General features: G+C 37.4%; 1 protein-coding gene across 1 annotated transcript in view; it reads left to right on the top strand.

Annotated features, from left to right (window-relative positions):
- The window catches only part of LOC123518350 (protein AF-10-like), a 47,555-nt gene that overhangs the window by 26,873 nt on the left and 682 nt on the right, over nucleotides 1–20,000 (top strand). The window contains 9 exon segments of the mRNA XM_045279119.1: nucleotides 7,411–8,573; nucleotides 9,764–9,937; nucleotides 10,437–10,632; nucleotides 10,935–11,064; nucleotides 11,233–11,583; nucleotides 14,465–14,572; nucleotides 14,575–14,725; nucleotides 15,508–15,979; nucleotides 18,662–20,000. The exon segment at nucleotides 18,662–20,000 is cut by the window's right edge and continues 682 nt beyond it. Coding sequence (XP_045135054.1) covers nucleotides 7,411–8,573; nucleotides 9,764–9,937; nucleotides 10,437–10,632; nucleotides 10,935–11,064; nucleotides 11,233–11,583; nucleotides 14,465–14,572; nucleotides 14,575–14,725; nucleotides 15,508–15,979; nucleotides 18,662–18,724 — 2,808 coding nt within the window. The 3' untranslated portion in view covers nucleotides 18,725–20,000.

Below are 20,000 nucleotides of genomic sequence, written 5' to 3'. Positions count from 1 at the left end.
ATGTAGCCCAATAATGTCATCAAGCAGCGCAAACATCATGAAGTAGCCCAAAAAATCGCAAGTAGTGGATTATGAATTTAAGTAGCACATACCCTTCAACATTAACCCAATCCGCTAGTTTTCACCCAATCTGGCAACACTGCGCACAGGGTAGCATCAGTTTACACTTCTGCCTGGCAGGGTGGTGGCGGATTTGACTGGGTGGGTGACGTGTTAGATGCGAATGTCAAATTGGAGAGTCAGTCGGTCGAACCTTGAGGATCGGGTATTAATTGAGTTGGAAATTGGTGATAATTCGAACTGTGAACGATCGAATCACGAGGATCCCCTCTACTTGAAAAAATACCCGATAGTCGAATGTCCACACACTTTGGTTGTAAATAAAGGCTCCTTAGCCTCTTCCCCCCTCCCTCCGCTGTTTATGCTGTTGTAGTCTTCAGAATAACATTCTCGTGCGTTCTGTCTGTAGTTTATCATTTATAAACATACATAAACACCAAAACCAAAGGCTTATTAATGATGAAAATATATGGTAATTAAACAGCCGCACACATGATTGTAAACGCATGGACGGACTGTACTGTTTCATCCAGTAAGCCTCCAAACACCTGAACATGGAGTCCCAAGGGTCTCGCCACCTCATGCAATGCCTTTAGAGCCATTACCAGAACCTCCAGTAACTCAGCAAAGGTTACTGCATCATCAGCAAAAACAAGATCTGTAATTTCAGTATTGCTGACAGATGCTCCACAATGACTTTGGTCTACAACTCTGCCTAGTACCCTGTCCGTGCAAGTGTTGAAAAGTGATAGAGCTAGCATGCATCCTTGCATCACTCCCGTATGCACATGAAAGAAGCTGGACATCCCCCCTCCACACTTCACAGCAATCAGTCCTGGAGTAGAGGCCAGTTAATAGGTCAATAATCCTTGCAGGAATCCCATGGAGATGCAGAAGATCCCAGAGTGTCTCTCGATGCACTGAATCAAATGCCTTCTTGAGATCAACATAAGCTGCAAGCATCTCTTGTTTGAAACTCACGTTGGTGCTCCACCAGTACTTGAAGCGCTAGGATCCAGTTAGTTGTTGACTTACCGGGCATGAACCCAGACTGTTCAGGTCGCTGGTGTTTCTGCAGGTGACTTTGGATATGCATCAACAGTTAATGGGCAAGCACCTTGCCTGGTACGCTGAGCAGTGTTATACCGTGGTAGTTATTGCATTCCTGACAGTCCCCTTTCCCCTTCCAGATAGGGATGACCAACCCCTTTTTCCAGTCAGGGGGAATGGAACTTGAATGTCATACAGCAGTCAAGACAGCATGCAACCCATATATCATGGCCTCATCCCCCGCTTTGAGCAGCTCCGCACTGATGTTACAGATGCCAGTTGCCTTTCCACCCATCAACTTTGCCACAGCCTCTTTGACATCATCAATGGAGGATGCAGTTTTGTCAATGGGTGGATCAGTATCCCGTATCTGTAACCCTGTAGTTTGGAGCTGTTTGCTTGGAGGATCCACCGTGAACAATTGCTCAAAGTGCTCAACCCATCTGCCCATCTGCGTCCAACATAAGGCTGACTATCTGCTGTTCAGATAGCGCTTGCCTGAGATGTAGACTTGGAGTGGAGTTTCTTCAGGGCTTGATAGGCAGGTCGGAAGTCATTAGCATTTAAATGACACTACATCCTCAGCGAGACCCCTGACATACCTCTCCTTGTCTCTCCTCAGGAGAGCTCATGTCCTATGTGACAAAGCCTAGTACTGGTCGCGGTTCCCAGCAAGTCTGGCAGCGTGACTCTCCTCAATATTGTCTACTGTCTCTACGAAGGCGAAGCCACTCTGTGACCTTGGGCGCTCCCCAATGCACTCCTTAGTAGTCTGAAGAGTCTCACATTTGAAGGTATCCCATAACTACTGGGTCCTCAAGGGTTTCATGCACTCCAGACCGATTGGAGACTGTCACTGCATACTCCAGGGCACAAGTCAAGTCCTTCAATTTCTCAAGATGAAACACAGTGTGGTCACATCTTGGGAAGCTTTCTGGACTTGACGTGAAGCTTGAGTGTAGCAACAACAAGCCTGTGATCAGTCGCAAAGAACTCAGCACTGAAAAACCCTGCGGTTCTGGAGGATCCTCCAATGAGTACTAACAAGGATATGGTCAGTCTCCTTTGCTACCCCTCTGATATTGCTGTACCAAGTCCAGTGGTGCAGTATTGGTCTCTGATACGAAGAACCTGCAATTCTCAATCTTCTGGATCTTGCAACATTCAAAAGAAAGAGCTGTTGTCGTTCCTGGTACCAGAGCAATGGGGATCAACACAGCTTGTAGCCAGCTCTCTCAGTGCCAGTGACAGCATTAAAGTCGCCCAAGACAATAAGTGCATCATGACAGGGACACTGGTCCAGTATAGAGTCAAATTTGGTGTAGTGTGTCTCCTCTTGTTACGTTCACTAGTTAAATGGGTAAGATTGGCATCGGGGAGCCGGTGAACAATAACAATAAAAAAAACACACTGCAGGTTCAACTGGTGAGTATATGCAAAGGGGGCACTTAAGAAGCTATTTAATAACACAGTAACAATAAAACTGACATACACATATAGATATAACATGAAACACATGAAACTGACATACATATATACAGGCAACCCCCGTTTAACGAAGGTTCACACAACGAAATTTCGCTATAACGAAGGTTTAATTTTACTACCATTTGCTTGTTTAATGAATACCAAACTCGCTTTTAACAAAGTTTTATCCAGGTAATTTTTTTCAAAATTTGAAAGCCCCACTGTATCATGCAAACTAACAGGCTTTTGAATACATCAGGAGCTGCTGGTACTAAGACCTGCCTCAGGAGAAATCCTGAGACACCTGTAGAATAAAGATCAAGATCAAGCCTCTCATGGACAACACAGGCTCTGCCGATACAAAGGCCTGACTCAGAAGAAATTCTGTGTCACCTGTAGCATCAAGATCAAGATCAAGATCACACGCACCACTCACTGCCCAGTCAAAACATAACAGCGTCACCAGCAGATCATCTTCCCTAGTTCAACTTACCACCAAAACGCCCTGCAATGTGGCCTAACGTTCCTAAGAAGACCAGGAAGTGTCTTACTCTCGAAGTGAAGCTGGGTATTATTCACAGACAACCGAGGAGGTAAGGTTAGGCTCCGTCTGGGTGCGGACCTGTACCATCCCAAGTACACACAGGGGACAGTCAAGCACCCTGATAGTGTCATGGTATGGGATGCATTTGGGTACTATGGTGTGGGCAAGCTGGTTATATTACCTAAAAACACAACAGTGAACAAGGAATCATATTTGGAACTGTTGTGTGACCATCTTGATGACTGCTTTGATGCCTGTAAGAGTGAGGTGTTCATGCAGGATGGTGCCCCTGCACACACAGCAAAACTAATCAAAGAATGGCTTGAATTTGTAGGAGTGGATTACATAAACGATTGGCCTGGTAATAGTCCAGATTTCAATCCAATTGAAAATGTGTGGGGACTAATAAAACGAAGACTACGAGGACGTAACACAGCAACTGTGGAAAAGCTTGTGAAGGAGATTAAGGACATTTGGGACAACTTAGAACCCTCAATGCTCCAAAGACTGGCTGAATCTGTTCCTCGACGCCTTGAGAGCTGTCTGAAAAGGAAAGGACTCCCCACAAAGTATTAGAGGCTGGTAGGTTCTACATACATGTTAGTATTGCACTTGTTTTAGTGCTACAGATGAAAAAAAAACCGTGCCAATACCCATGGCGCCGACTGTAGTGTACATTATAATGACTTAAATTAAACTACCTAAATGTTTAACTTCATAATTTTTACTTTCATTAAACCTTTTACTGTACTATGATGCACTCTCACTTTGCTTACTCTCAATGGAAGTTCAAATCAGGAGTTAAACTTGTTATAATCAGTTTTTTTAGGAATGTAAACTTGTTATAATCGTTTTTTTAGGAACGTAACCCATTCGTTAAATGGGGGTTGCCTGTACATATAACACAAATAAATATAACAGTAGAGAACCCAACTTAACATTACTTAACAATAATACTAATCCTATATGGAGGCAATGTGGAAAAAACGGGACGAGGGGAAGTGATACTTATGTGGTGTCCCAGTGGTGAAGTGCTGGGTGAGGTGGATCCCACGGTAGTCCAAGTTCACTGGTTGAGGCCTTGACCTCGATTGACTTCCAGAAATCAAGGAGCTCGCTTAACACTTCCGCTTAAGTCGAATGGGGCCGCGTGAATCCAACTTCGGGACAATAGCGGTGACGTGGAAGGTTCATGAGATGGTGACGTGGAAGGGGAGGTGGAGAGGTGGCGAACGAGGTAGCAAGCGGAGGAGATGAGGGTAGTGGAGTATGTTACGGGCGGGCTGTAACACCCTTCAGTTTCACACACCTCGGTAGGAGCTTATACTGCAACAACAGACATGACTTGCATTATACTCTCATCAACTGGAGTAACCTCTATGATAGACGGCTGCAGTCTGCTGGAGACACCTATGGCTATCCTTTTGACATGGTGACCATTGCTCATGCCAGACCAAGAATAAGTAAAACCCTTGCTACTGGTCTCACCACTGCTAGGTCGCCTTGTCTCAGAAAGTCCCATCATATCCGCCCTCAGACTACTGAGCTCATTTGATAGATGAGGCAATCATTGATCCTCTGAGAGGCTTATAGGACATTCCATGAGCCCACATGTAGAATGCTCCAAAGGTTTACCCTAGGAATGGTCCAATGGGCAAGCTCCACCTGCAACCCCATGACACCCCCAAAGTTAAAAATAGGGTGAGGGGATCCTCCCGTCCCACTCAGGACACAGGGATCACACAGACTTACTCCTGCATCTGTCATATGGATAGGCAAGCCCCTCTGCTTTGGCACCCTAGGAGCCTGCACAGTTAGACCCCCAGCAAAAGCTGATAAGGGTCATGGTTAGAGGCTAGAGCCTTGATCCCAGCCTCTACCTCCAACTCTGGTGGCAGCTGTGGACTTTGTTTTACAGGGAGGGGTTGCAGGCCCTGCCCCAACCAGCTAGGTCAGCCTTGGGCAGGGACACTGTGTCTTACAAAAAACCGTGGCTGCCCAAGAAAGACAGAAAGCGAGGCAAAGACAGCAGAAACATAATGGGACTGAGCTATGGGAAGTAGAGGGCACTCCCTCCTCACTTGGATAAAATCCACCCACCACCATATATATATATATATATATATATATATATATATATATATATATATATATATATATATATATATATATATATATATATATATATATATATATATATATATATATATATATATATATATATATATATATATATATATATATATATATATATATATATATATATATATATATATATATATATATATATATATATATATATATATATATATACACACGAGTATATACATATATACATATATATACACACACCATAAGTCCTCCTTACACGGTACTTCGTTATCCGGTAAATTCACAATTACGATGTTTGGTAATTACTACCCTCGATTCTATTTACAGTAAGAAAAATTCACACATACAGTATCCGCTCACATTTTGTTTACACCATACCATAGTGCCACCATGCCGCATAGCCGCCACAACAATCAAGTCTCTTCCCGTGTTTCCAACTGAACACAAGTGAAATCCTTACAGCGTGTTTTTAGTGGATATTAGTAAGGGCTGAAATCCCTACTGTCCTTTAGCCTCTGGAGGGACATCATCTGATACAATACATGACGAGTGAAAGGTAAATAAAAAAAAAGATTTTCTGTTTATTTCTTTTGTGCGGTACTTAACATTTTTTTTTATATGACTATTTTCAAGTATTTTCATGTTTGTAGGGGTGACTTTCGATGTGCTGGAACACATCCCTATTATTACATGTTATAATGGGTTCAGTATATGGTAATTTTGATTTGCGGTAAGGTTTCTAGGAACGCATATGTACCATATAACGAGGACTTACTATATATATATATATATATATATATATATATATATATATATATATATATATATATATATATATATATATATACACACACACACACACACACACACACACACACACATACATACACACATACGGTAGCTCAGTGGTTAGGCGCTGGCTTCACATACAGATGATGAGTTCGATTCTGACCGGGTGGAGATATTTGGGTGTGTCTCCTTTCACGTGTAGCCCCTGTTCACCTAGCAGTGAGTAGGTACGGGATGTAAATCGAGGAGTTGTGACCTTGTTGTCCCGGTGTGTGGTGTGTGCCTGGTCTCAGACCTATCCCAAGATCGGAAATAATGAACTCTGAGCTCGTTCTGTAGGGTAACATCTGGCTGTCTCGTCAGAGATTGCAGCAGATCAAAACAGTGAATACATACATATATTGACCTAGCAGGAAATATTTCTTTTCACTAGGAAAGCAGTGCAAAGTGATCCTGATCTTTCCAGGCAAAGCTGTCAGCAGCCAGCCCTGTTCCCCAGACCTCCCACCTGTACTAACTACAAGAATAGGGCTCACATTGTCCTTTATCATGTCTGTTAATTGTAGGCTTTTTTATGTATCTTTTTGCCCATTCATCATCTAATGGCTTTCTATTAAAATTTTAGAATATAGATTTACATTGTATATGTGCTTCTTTTCTTTTAGTTGTGAAATGATTGCCAGAAAATCCCAGGGTGTGGTGGCTGGCAGTAATATCTCTTCCATCAACCACGTTATAATGGATTGACTATATGCTTACTATTATGCTTTTGAGAATGTAACTCAATATTATAGTGAAGTGGTCATCATTTACAATAGCCTATGATTTCATGTAGATTTACACTTAATACAAACTTAATTTTATATTCCCTTAAACCCCCTAGACATCTCAGCTTCCCTATATCTATACACTGTTTATCTCTCTCTCTCTCTCTCTCTCTCTCTCTCTCTCTCTCTCTCTCTCTCTCTCTCTCTCTCTCTCTCTCTCTCTCTCTCTCTCTCTCTCTCTCTCTCTCTCTCTCTCTCTCTAAAAATCATACATGTCTTTCTCTTCCTTTCTCTCTCTCTATATATATACAATTGAACCATCTTAATATCCCATCTTCCTGTGATACTGCATTGTTTAAAGAGAGTATTCATCTTATCACAACTTTTTATGTATGCATTTTTACATTAGTTGAGCTTGGACTGATTTTCTGTTATAGATAGGTAAATTTTTAGGGCACTTTTACCATATGCTTCATTAATTTCATATTACATTATTTAGCTTATCATCACTGTTAATTAGTTTATGTTCATATTGAATCTCTTCTCTTCCCTTTGTAAGTACATTTTTTTTTTTTCTTTCATTTTGTATAAATATTTTGTCAATTCTTTGTTTGTGAACAGAGGAAAGGAAGCCACGTGAAGACGATCCCTCCATACCGTCCCGTCCCTTTGGAGGCTGGAACTTCAGATGACGACAAAACTTCTGGATCAATTGATTCCAGAGATCCAAAGTCAAAGAAGAGAACAGGACGTCCCCCTGGTGTCAAACCTACAGCTGGTCGGGAAGGGAAGATTGGTGATATTATAGGAGCTGGCAACAGCAGTAGTGGATCTAGTGGGACAGGGGAACACCATGACCGGGGCCCAATGAGTGAGGACAGTGCCAGTACTGCTCCTGGAAGTTCTGGCATCTCCTTAGGAGCCACCAGTGCTAGTGCTGTAGCTTCCACAATTAAGACGGAAAGAACAACAAAAGTGACCGAACCTAGTCTTGCTGTGTCTGTGTCCCAAGCAGTGGGTACTGTGACAAAGACAATGGCCTCAGTAACAGTCAGTGGTTTTTCCTCAGACACAACCTCTAGTGCTCCCCCACCACAAACCACCTCATTGACCTCAACTTTTCCTACCTCTCTGTCTTCTGTATCAACCCCATTTACACACAGTGTGTCATCCACAGCACCGCTCCTAACAACATCCCCATCACTGTCAACGACAGCTTCTAGTTTAGTGTCCTCAATGTCATCATCATTATCATCATCATTGTCATCTTTATCATCAATAATAACAACTGTGCCATCCTCCATTATGACCACTGCCTCATCCCTTACCCGTCCCAGACTGTCTGAGACTCAAACACCCTCCACTACATCCCATGAGAGTTCCAGCCAGATACCCCTGTCACACAACCACTCCACCAGCCAGTTGCATCCTTCACTGCCGATTGAGGGAGACAAAGACAAGGACAAGCAGCAAGAACGTAATCGGAAATTGCGGCGAAATGGGCCAAGGACTCCAAGTGGAAACAGTAACTTTGGAGACACAGAATCCATTGTTTCCAATGATGAAGCCCAGTCTAATGATTTAGTGTTAACTATATGTGAAGAAAAAAACCTTAGTGTTGAGAAAGAATCAAACAAAGTGCCAAGTAAACCTTTGGATTCTTCAGACGATGGTGGCAGCTTAAATGTGCAGTACACTCCAAATATTGGTGCAGAAAGTGTGTCTGATCCTTTTGCACCAACTCTTGCAGACTTTAATACAAATGAACCAACAAAGAGAAGAAGGTAAGTTGTTTTTAGTATTTGAAGATTCATTGATGAATAAGAATATGTCCATTGGATTAAGAATTATTTGACATAGGATAGGAAACCTAAGAACAAGTGGATAGATATTAAAGAGAGCATGAGTACAAAAGAAAGATGCCAGTTGAGTAAAGGGAAGTGGTTATAATTATGTGGTAAGGATGAGAGGAGAGTAGTTATAAATAGATAAATTGTAATATTGGCCAAGATAGGGAGTTTCTCCAACATTCAGTTCAGTCAGCTAGTCAGATCAGATGGGGAAATGTCTCATTATGATGCTACAAAGACTAGGTCACTAGAGTTATTGTTAGGGTGATGTATGCTAAACAACTTTTTATTTCATTAATATATATATATATATATATATATATATATATATATATATATATATATATATATATATATATATATATATATATATATATATATATATATCTCTCTCTCTCTCTATCTCTGTATGTATGTATGTATATATATATATATATATATATATATATATATATATATATATATATATATATATATATATATATATATATATATATATATATATATATATATATATATATATATATATATATATATATATATATATATATATATATATATATATATATATATATATATATATATATATATATATATATATATATATATATATATATATATATATATATATATATATATATATATATATATATATATATATATATATATATATATATATATATATATATATATATATATATATATATATATATATATATATATATATATATATATATATATATATATATATATATATATATATATATATATATATATATATATATATATATATATATATATATATATATATATATATATATATAATGCAGTTTGGTTTTTAGGTATAAAGTTTCCCTATTTAAGACCTTCAGATTTAAGGTGTGATTGTGTGTATGTGCATTTCTTTATCTCGGTACCCATATTCATGATCGGCTTCTGTCTGGTATGGTGATTGAATAGCATTTTGAAACTGTTCATGTGTGGTGGATGTGAGTGAGTGAGTTTATATGGGAAGGGAAAGTATGTGTGTGTGCTATCTTCCTTTACTGGGGATTTGAGCTTAACATATAGATCTATGTGGTGTGTGTTTGTTTTTGTGGGCAGTTATGCTTTAAAATTTTCAGATCCAGCAGCCAAGAGAGAGGAAGGAGATCTAAACGGGGAATAAGCAAACGTGGTCGCCCTGGAGGAGGTCGTGACACGGGAGGAAGGGACTCAGGAGCTTCATCCCCAGACTCTTTCACCAGTGAGTCAGCTCCAGCACCAAAGAGAGGACGAAAAAAGGTTGACTCAAAAGAGTAAGTTTTTAAATTGATTTTGTATATTGTGCACTTGAGAATTTCATATATGCTCAGAAAAGATCAGTATAGTGATTTATTGTTTGATTTGGAAGAGGTATTGTGAATTAATTCATATGAAGCTTTGTACTAAGACAGTTATTTGCATGTTTATGTTTTAGATAAAACTTTCACAAAGGCAAAAGTATAGATACCTTAATACATTTAATATCTTTTATATTGGGACAAAATTTATCTGAATATTTTTCTTTGTGGTGCTATTGATTAATTTTTCAATAATTATGTTGAAATTGAATTATGGTAACATTATTATTTATTGATTTATTAAAATTGTGACTATTATTATTTTTTCTATTTATTTTTTCTAATTGTTATTATATTTGTTTATTTATTAATTTATTTATATAGGAATTAATTCATTGATTTTTATTTATTAATTTTTGTTGTTGTATTTCATGTATATGAATAAGTTTTCATATTATTCTTTGAAAATCTCTAGGTCATTACCATCAGTGATTACCAATGGTGTTGGAGCCAACACACTTCTGCTAGGGAACCAACTTAATCCTTCATCAGCTGTAGCTCAGAAGATGACAGACACCCTTCATGCTGAGCTTGAGGCACACTCCATATACAAAGATGAAGACAAGAATAGCAATCTTTTGATTGGACCAGCACTTCCTGGAAAAAAGGAGGTAAGACTTTTATGCTTTTTGAAAAGTGTACAATTCCTCTTTTGAACACTCAGAGATATATCAAATACATTTTTCCTTTCCAGCTTCCCAAACATTGATAGAAGCATACTTTCTTTCTTCAGCCCAGTTTAATATTTTATTCATTATTCTTGCACATTCCAAGTCATAAGTTATAAGCTATTAAATAAAGAAAGGTAAAAAAAACACCCATGTTCAGCTTCAGTTATTGGTAATAATATTGATATTCCTTATTACTAATAAGTCTTTTATGACTTTTTTAACAATTATCTGCTTGTGAGCAGAACACCAATGGTACAAGCTTGGCAACCAGCAATCAGCCACCTCCATTCCCTCAAAGTCTAGAGCAGCTTTTGGAACGTCAGTGGGAGCAGGGGAGTCAGTTCCTGATGGAACAAGCCCAACATTTTGACAGTAAGTATTGAAAGAAACATTACATTCATTTTTTCTTTTCTTTCACATCTATCTGTGGTATATTTGCAATGTAATTCAAGTTAGTAATTTATTGAAAGCTGTTAAATTTTCTGTTTATTTATTTATTTTTTGTAAGAATTAATTTTATTATTTGTTAATATCTTTCAGTTGCATCATTGCTGTCTTGTCTACATCAATTAAGGCAAGAAAATGTTCGACTGGAAGAAACAGTGAGCTCCCTCATATCCAGAAGAGATCACCTCTTGGCTGTTAATGCTCGTCTCTCAGTTCCTCTCAGCTCTCCAACACCAGCTAGCACCTCATCACCTGTTGGAGTAAATCCTACCCCTCCATCAGTCTCTATCTCTTCATCTAACTCTTCATCATCATCCTCCTCTTCGGTTCCTGCTCTCACTACGTCAGTACCCTCCCACAACCTCAATCCTCGGCCATCAAGTAGGGGATCTGCTCCAGCTCCCCTTCCACCTCGACCACATTCTCAGGGACACCATCAGTCTGGTTAGTTATATGATTATTTTTGTGTCCACTTCATTGTTATTACTTTTGAGTACAGGCACTCCCCACTATATGATACAGCATTATACAATATTTAACTTTTATGATATTTCTTCTTGTACTACCTCTTGCCTGCTTATTGATTGGTTATGCTTAATTTTTATTATCATTGAAATGTGTACTCACTTGTTCCACAAGCAAGTTTAGCTGCATTTGTTTGGATATGTTAGTATGTATGTATTGTGATTTCATTTTGTAATATTGTTATTATTATTATTATTATTATTATTATTATTATTATTATTATTATTGGTGTTGTGTTTATTTTATTCATTATTTGATTATGTGATATTTCATGGTTTTTAATTGGTTTTAGGGGTACATACATAAAGATCTTGGAATGCATTTTTATTTTTCTCATTTAATCTTAAGGGGAGGTGAAAGTTTTTACTTATTTTTTTATTTATTTATTTATTTATTTATTTATTTATTTTTTTTTTTTTTCTCCAGATTCTCATGAAATTTGGTGTGTTATGTATTAGTACCTCAGTTACAAGTTTTATTGAAATATGATAGTTAGTTTCAGAGAAAAAAAATATAATACTGTGAAAATGGTAATAAATAGCTTGATTATCGTAATTCATATATGAAAAAAATTAAAAGAAATATTGATGACAAAATCTACCTTCTTTTTTCTTTTTAAAATTTTTCAGAGGCATACCCATAGCTTTTTTCAAAAGTGCCTCATGGTGAAAAAATCTCCTATGTTTCTTCTTTCCATTGATACCTTTATATTTAAAGTTACTTAAAAACTAACAGATATTGCACTTGAAATATCAGTAATTTTAGTTTCGAGATATGTTGTTTTCTGTTGAGCAGTGCATATCACGATGTTTGTTGGCTATATGCTTAGTCCCTGGGTAATTCTGTTCAATCCTGCACAGCTAATGTCATTTATTACCTGATTTACAAGCATGTAGTTCAGCTCAGTGAGGTGTCTCTCTTTCCCAGCATCATCTACCAAGTAACATGGTGTTACTCACGTGTCACTGTCACCATATGTGGAATATGTGACAGTGGTGGAGGCGGTCAAAGCTGCTATTTGTTGCCTTCATTGTCTTGATACCCCAGCATTTGGTACATGTTCATGATACCAAACTTTCAAGTTTTAACTGAGAAACAATGAATTTTTCCTCATCTTCACAAGGATGAGGAATCTTATTTTTCAAAAGAGGAAAATGTGTATCCATCCTTGTTGTTTCTCTTAACTCGGTTATTGCTTGTGATGGTGAAGCTGACTGCTGTGAGGCTGAGAGAACAGGCTGAGGTGGTGGTGGTGGAGAGGACACGTGTTTGTGACCAGGGTCAGATCATGAGTGAGTGGTGGTGGATGTCGTTGTGCTGAGCGACTGAGATCTTTGTTCTTTTCTTCCTCCCTTCTCTCATTCAGCTTCTTCATCCTTTCACTCTGGTTGGTCTTCAGCTTTGATTGGCAATCCATGACTCTCAATGTTCTAAGGTGCAAGGAAAGTGTGGAAAATCAAAAGATGATTAGCTGCAGAGCGCTACAAGTCTATCTTCCAAGACGTCCAGCAAGACATTGCCTGTGATTGCCTACCTCACAGCCTACCACAAGATATACACCCTCCCCTCTGCTTTGTCCTGATGTTACCATATGAAGGTCTTTAATATAAATACATTAAAAAAATAGCAAAAAAGAAACTGAAAAATGCTTTAAAATCATAAGCAACGTCGTTACAAGTCATGTTGTTTACTACGTGGTGGGGCATTTAAAGAGACCTTAATTTAAAGTGTGTAAATAAAGGCGAGTTAAACATATAAGGAATTATGATAGGAACTTGCCATTTTCACAGAAAACTGTAGACATTTCAAGGGTAACAGCAGTATTAGTAACTCAGTTTTTAGGTTTAGGTAAACAAAAATCAAATTTTTTTGCCGTCGCTTGCCCTTAAGTTTGCTAAATAATTGTTCACTCCACAATTGCATTTTCAGTAATAATCCAGTAGTATATCAGGGAGTACCAGTATGGTGTTTAAATTCTGTTGAAAATTATTTAATTTTGCAATTGATTTGCAATTAGATATATTGATTGCCTAATAAATTTTGAAAAAGTGGTGTAATTTTGTGAAGTATAATCCCTGTGTTCACATTAGAAAGTAATATTGTGAATTCTCAAATGTTATGCATGAGCATTTATCTGTGAAAGCAAGTTCCTAGTTTTGGCTCATGTGCTAAGAGGGCAACTAGGGGGTATGTAACTGGCATATGAGATGTCAAATGACTTTGAAATTTCAGTATGTTTGTTGGTGCCTATATATGAGATTCTGTGAATTTCATGCTATTTGGGTGAACTGTTGGTTATTTATTTATTTTTTTTTTTTGTTTGAAAAAATTCCTAAATTTTTACCTATGATTTTCTTCACTCTTGTTTCCTTTTTCAATTTTCTGAAATTTTATTAATACAAAATATTGCTCTTGTTTTAGTTTCTAATGAGATCTTGTAATAGTTGCTCAGATCTTTGAAATAATTTTCTGAAAGTTTTTTTTTTTTTTATGTAAAAAAAAAACATTCAAGATATAAGTTCTGTAAGATCCTCACCCATTTTATCTCCGTCTTTCCATTTGTATTTATCTTATTGGCATGAAATTTTGACATGATTGTGTATATCTTGTTGACTTAATGAGAATAATAAGACATCTGTTTGCCCTTTATAAAAGAGTGTTATTAATCACTCAAAGGTTTGGACATCAGATGATGCCACCTATCTCTCCGTCTTGCTCCATAAGGCTTCTTGGTGTTCAAGAGTTTCTTTCTTGTTGCCTTGTGCTTGTAGGTCATTTCATGATGAATTTTCTCCTTCAGGAAGTAACAATCACACAGTAGTCCCACCTTCTAGTGGAGGTGGGGGAGGACACAGAGGGGCATCTCCACATGATAGAAGAGGACCATCACCACAAGATAGGAGAGGCACTTCCCCCATGATAGACGAGCTCCACCTCCCCCAGTCCCTGTTGAAAATGGTCTTGGAGAACAGGATTATCGGTATCGCAGTCCTGGAACAGAGCACAGACAACAGTCACCCATGCTTCCCCCAGGGGCACAGCCAAGCCCAACATCTCTCAGGTAAGAATGAAATTTAATGGGATTTTTCTGACCACGAGAACATCATTAATGCATGCTGATTCATGAAATGTCTATCCTTAGGCTAGGAAGAGCAAAATAAAAAGGAATTAGGAGAGAGAGAGAGAGAGAGAGAGAGAGAGAGAGAGAGAGAGAGAGAGAGCACTGGCTTGTAAGGAACTACATTTCCAGTAAAGTTCCACTTCAATATTTTTGGTTGCTTTATTTTATCTTTTAGAGTATAACTGTACATATGATTTGAATATTTGTAAAGTTCTGATGGATCTGAATTGAAGAAATTTTAGTGAGAAACAAGATCAGTTGCATCATTAGTGGGGCAGACCATCCAATCTCAAGGGAAACAAGTTTTGGGTGATTATGATAGTATTTAGAAGTAAATTTTTTAGATCTGTAAGAAGATTGTATTCAGGTTCTTGATCAATTATTGGCAGTATTGGATAAAGGATGTGAACACAGGAATGCATGGATATTTTTAAGTGAAGGGTTTTCATCATAAGAAACATATGAAAAGTGAATGCATAAGAAATAATGACCTTTTTGTATAGTTTGCAATTTTTTGATGGAAATTAGTGTATTATCTTGCTCTTAAAATGGTCAAAAATTCCTAATGCTTTGAATGCATACTGTAGAATAATGCAGTTGTGCAGTATGAAGTATACACACTTTATAATAGAATAGACACAAAGTAGCCATTCAGTGTTTAAGTTATGATAAAATATCAAAATACTGTACAATCAAAATTTCAAGTTCTCTATACATTTCAGGCACAGTCCAGCAGGAGGTAATTACCATCCAAGTGTGTCTCCTCATGGGGTGGGGTCACCAAGTCCTGGTGTTCCTCATGGTCATCCTCCCACCTCTCATGGCCCACCTCCCCATCACTCCATGCCACCATCACATGGACCATCAGGCCATGGACCCTCTGGACAAGGAGCCCCCAGTCATGGATCACCACATGGACCTCCTCCTCCCCCTCATGGAGCCCCTCCACATGGGCCTCCACCTCCTATGGTGTCAGTGGCTCCTAACTCGGCACACAATGTTGCCATCAGCAGACAGTCCGACCATCGTGGAGAGATGGTGAGGATGCACTCAGTGCCCCCACCACCCCAACATCCAGGCCCCAACCTTGGATCAGGAGGTTACTCAGTGTATCAGATGGTTTCTCCCGTGCCTGGGCCACACCACTCCCCTGTGCCACCCATGAGCCAGCCTCACCCACCACCTCATGCCCAAGTAAGGGATAGCCAGTAGCAGGCTATGCAGTGGCCTGCATTATAAGATATAACTGTATACTGAATGAAGTTTTTAATGAAGGTTTCAAAGTCAAGAGAAACCTCCTGTATCAGTAAGATACAGTTGTGTGAAAAAATAAGGTAACTGATACTCATGAATGCATGTAGCATTACTTTACTTTGGTTTTTTAGTTAGTCTCCATAACAATCATGTCATTATTCCTCAGGAGTTAAATAGATAGCTGACTGTTTGAAAGAGAAGAATAAGATAGATTTTCATTACTCAATGATAAGAAAAAAGAAGATACACAAAGCAAAAGTGATTAATGTGTGTTGAGTGTATATTTAGATTGTTCGATTATCTGAAGCATACAAAGTTATGACTATGCTGCTTGCTCACTAATACAAAAGTTGCCAGTTTAACCCTTAAAGTGCAGGAGTCAACACTTGTTGACAGCTGATGTATGGGCTCAAACTGTGGGTGTTGATAATACTTGACAAGGCTTTTATTTATCTATTTATTTATGTGTTTATCTATTTATTTATTTATTTATTTATTTGGTTATTTATTTATTATTTTTACTAATGTGGTGTCAATATTTATTTATCCACAAGTAAAGTAAACATATTTTCTTGAACACCCATCAAGGACATCAGGAAGATTGGTGAAATCAAAGAGGAATTAGATAAGATATTCATAAGCATCATCATTGATGGTGACAACAATACTACTCTGAGAAATTGTAGTGATTGTGTTAGTGGAAACAGTGCTGCTACTTATTTTCCAGAACCTTTTTATGCGAGGAAGGGCAAAGATCCTCTCAAAAGTGAAGGTCAATTGTGTGGGAGTAGTCAGCAAAGAAGAGTTCAGGTTCATCACATCCAACCATTAGTGTCATAAAGCTAGTATATCCCTTTTTCTCTCTTTCTCTCCAAATCAAGAATTATCCTCTGAATTTTCATGAAATTTGAGACTAGCTAAAGCACAAAGGGGAAAGAGCATGAAGAGAAGAAAACATGCAACATATTGTCGTGAGAGGGAAAAATTATGACATATGACATCTGCCTTATTGTTTGTATCTTTATGACCACCACTACAACTACAAACCTGGTACTGCAACCACCACCATGTATATGTCTATTACCACCTTTTCACAGCCTCATTATCTTTCATAAAGAAGAAACAATCACCTAGTACTTCCTCAGAAGAAGTCATTTGTTTCCTATAGTGGCTGTTTGGTGTAGTAGTTGTAGCCTCACAACACCTGAGCCAGTGTTTACAATGCAGCGAGTGACAGTATGTAGCCAATTATAAAAGTTAAATTTTTCTTACTTTGGAAAATAAAATTATCGTTTTCAGTTTTTTATCTTTTGAGTTACATGTGTAACTTCAGCATTCTAGTGTGGATGATAGCTCATTGCTAAGTTTAGCAAGCAATGCTAACCATCAATTTTACAGTGAAATGGAAGTTAATTTTTTTATGGGTGTTTCACAATGCCAATATAAGGTGATGCTTTTTATTGCTAATTAATAGAGAACTCCAATAGGAGTGGCCATCTGTCTGTAATAATGTGTGTTCAGAGTTCCTACTTCAGTATTCCACACTTGTTCTGCCAGTGATCATATGATCTTATAACATCAATGGACAGCTAAGAGTATGTACTTTATAGTGATACTTAAATCAATCACATTAATTCACTATGATAAAAGATACAAGAAGTTTAATTTAAACATGTTTTTGCATTATGATACTCATATGGGAGGGCAGATGCTGCAAAAGATGCCCACATTGTAAGAGTTAATATTGAATATAGTACAGCCAACATTGTGGTATAAAGTAATATTTAATGTACATTCATGTGTTTTCCATTGGGAATGTGTATTTAAAAGATGATGTGATAATGACTGGAAGAATGAGCAGTCTCTTGCCCCTCCATCAGTCTGTTGTATAACCCACACTTACAACAAAGCTGACTGTGAAGTAATTTAATGGATTTTAAATCTTACAATGTTGCTACCATACCATGTTTAGGGAACAAAGGGAGATATGAAAATGACTTTAGTATAGATGTTACAAAACTGTGTGCTTAATGTACATTTGGTTGCAGGCTGTTTTTCAAAATTAATTGCAAACAAAAGATAATGCTACATAATATTCTACCATTGTTTTCTGTGCCTCGTACTTTTGTAGTGGTGGGCTCATACCTAGTACTATTGTGTACCAAACATTATAAACTTTGTTGCCTTTTTGGCTCTAAAGTGTACTAGATGAAAATTATTTTTTATTATATGTCTGCACATATGTTAACATTATGTGACAAAAAATTGTTACCAAGGACTGGATACACCTGAGAATAGTAATGTGGTTCATCAAATTTCATAGCTTTTTCATCCAATATTTCCATATATATATATATATATATATATATATATATATATATATATATATATATATATATATATATATATATATATATATATCAGGCTATCAAGTGATGTCCTGACAGCAGAATTTGAGTCCTGAATCTCAATGTGCTTAATAGACAAGCAGAGGAATATAATGTGCCAGGATTGTTTTTTTACTTTTTTCCATCTCTTTTTCAATTCCCTTTTCCTTCTCATTGTCAAATGCAGTAATATTTGTTAAAGTTTATGCCCTTAATTAGTTACTTCTTCTACCAGGTGATGCGTCGTGACCTGGTTGAATCTGGTCGGGGGGCCTCAGGGAACATGGAGAAGAGATGACACAGAGACTCCTGGGCTAGGACTAGAAGGTAATAGCTCCAGACCTCTTATGAGCCTAGACCTGTTGTGAGGGAGAAGAGAAGTAACAATATTCTTACCTCCTGTATGTCTGGTGAATAGTCTAGTTGAGGGGTAACTATACAGTAACTAGATATTTATGATCTAGTTGCTAGTTAACCACATAAATCTATGCTAAGGAGATGTGTGTTGAGAGTGGGTTTATTCTAAACCATGATTGTGCATTGCACTTAGAAAACTACAAACTTCTGATGAAAAAAACTTTGTGGTTCTTGATGAATGTCTGCTGTGGGGAATTACTGAAAATGTGGTTTTAATATGTGCTGTGCTCTTTCACCCCAATTTACCATACTCATCTTGAATGTGTTGTGGTATAACATAAGAAGTGAGATGGCTTATTGGATATTTTGTTAATTGATGCAGTTTTATACCATGTGTTTTGAAAATTTATGATCTCCAGTAAGTTTCTTGTTCTTGCATATAGAGCCAAACAGTATTTTCATGCCTCACAGTAAGTGAGATCAAGCTTGTCTTACACTCTAGGGTATACTAATTATAAACATATATTTTAAGAATTCCCCATGTATTTTATTGATGCATTCTTTATCAATGTTTTTTACTATTAAGTCTTTTTTATGGTTCTGGTTAATGGTAAAGTACAAATTCCACTTGCAGTCATTTATGATCAGTTGTCTAGTTAGAACTGAAATGCAGTCTTAGGCAGAACAATTTAATTAAAAGAATTATCATTGTACTTACTATGAATGGATATTACTAAGGATGATCATTTGTTATTGTAACCTGAGAGCTGGCTGTTTACCTGAATATTATATGTGGACCAATCTTCAAGTGAAGTTTACTAAATTGAAAGTTTTATGTATTTATTTTAAGATCCTACAGTAAACATCATCTTGTAGCATGTAATAGTGTACTTTGAGTGGATCCATACACTATGTTTACCATCTGTGTCAATTACAGTGAAATTTTCAAAGCCACCAGTGTTAGCCTTTTTGCACCTGTACATTTTTTATAGCAATTAAATGCAAAATTATTGTGGAACTGTACACTAGACAAGGTACTTCAATTTTATTAATGTGTTGTTACCTGAGACTGGCTGAGTATGTCTCTCAGGGGGGCATCATGGGAGGAAGAGTTCCTTGTCTTAATATTGTGAAAATTTGTGTTAAGAATACATGGGCAAGCTTGTAAATATAGCTTTAAGGCTGATGGATCCTCCTCATGTTATTTATATATTGTA

Source organism: Portunus trituberculatus, chromosome 43, assembly GCF_017591435.1.
Source record: "Portunus trituberculatus isolate SZX2019 chromosome 43, ASM1759143v1, whole genome shotgun sequence".
Classification (NCBI taxonomy): Eukaryota; Metazoa; Arthropoda; class Malacostraca; order Decapoda; family Portunidae; genus Portunus; species Portunus trituberculatus.
Note: the sequence above shows the minus strand (reverse complement) of the source record. Positions and strands in the feature narration are given on the sequence as shown.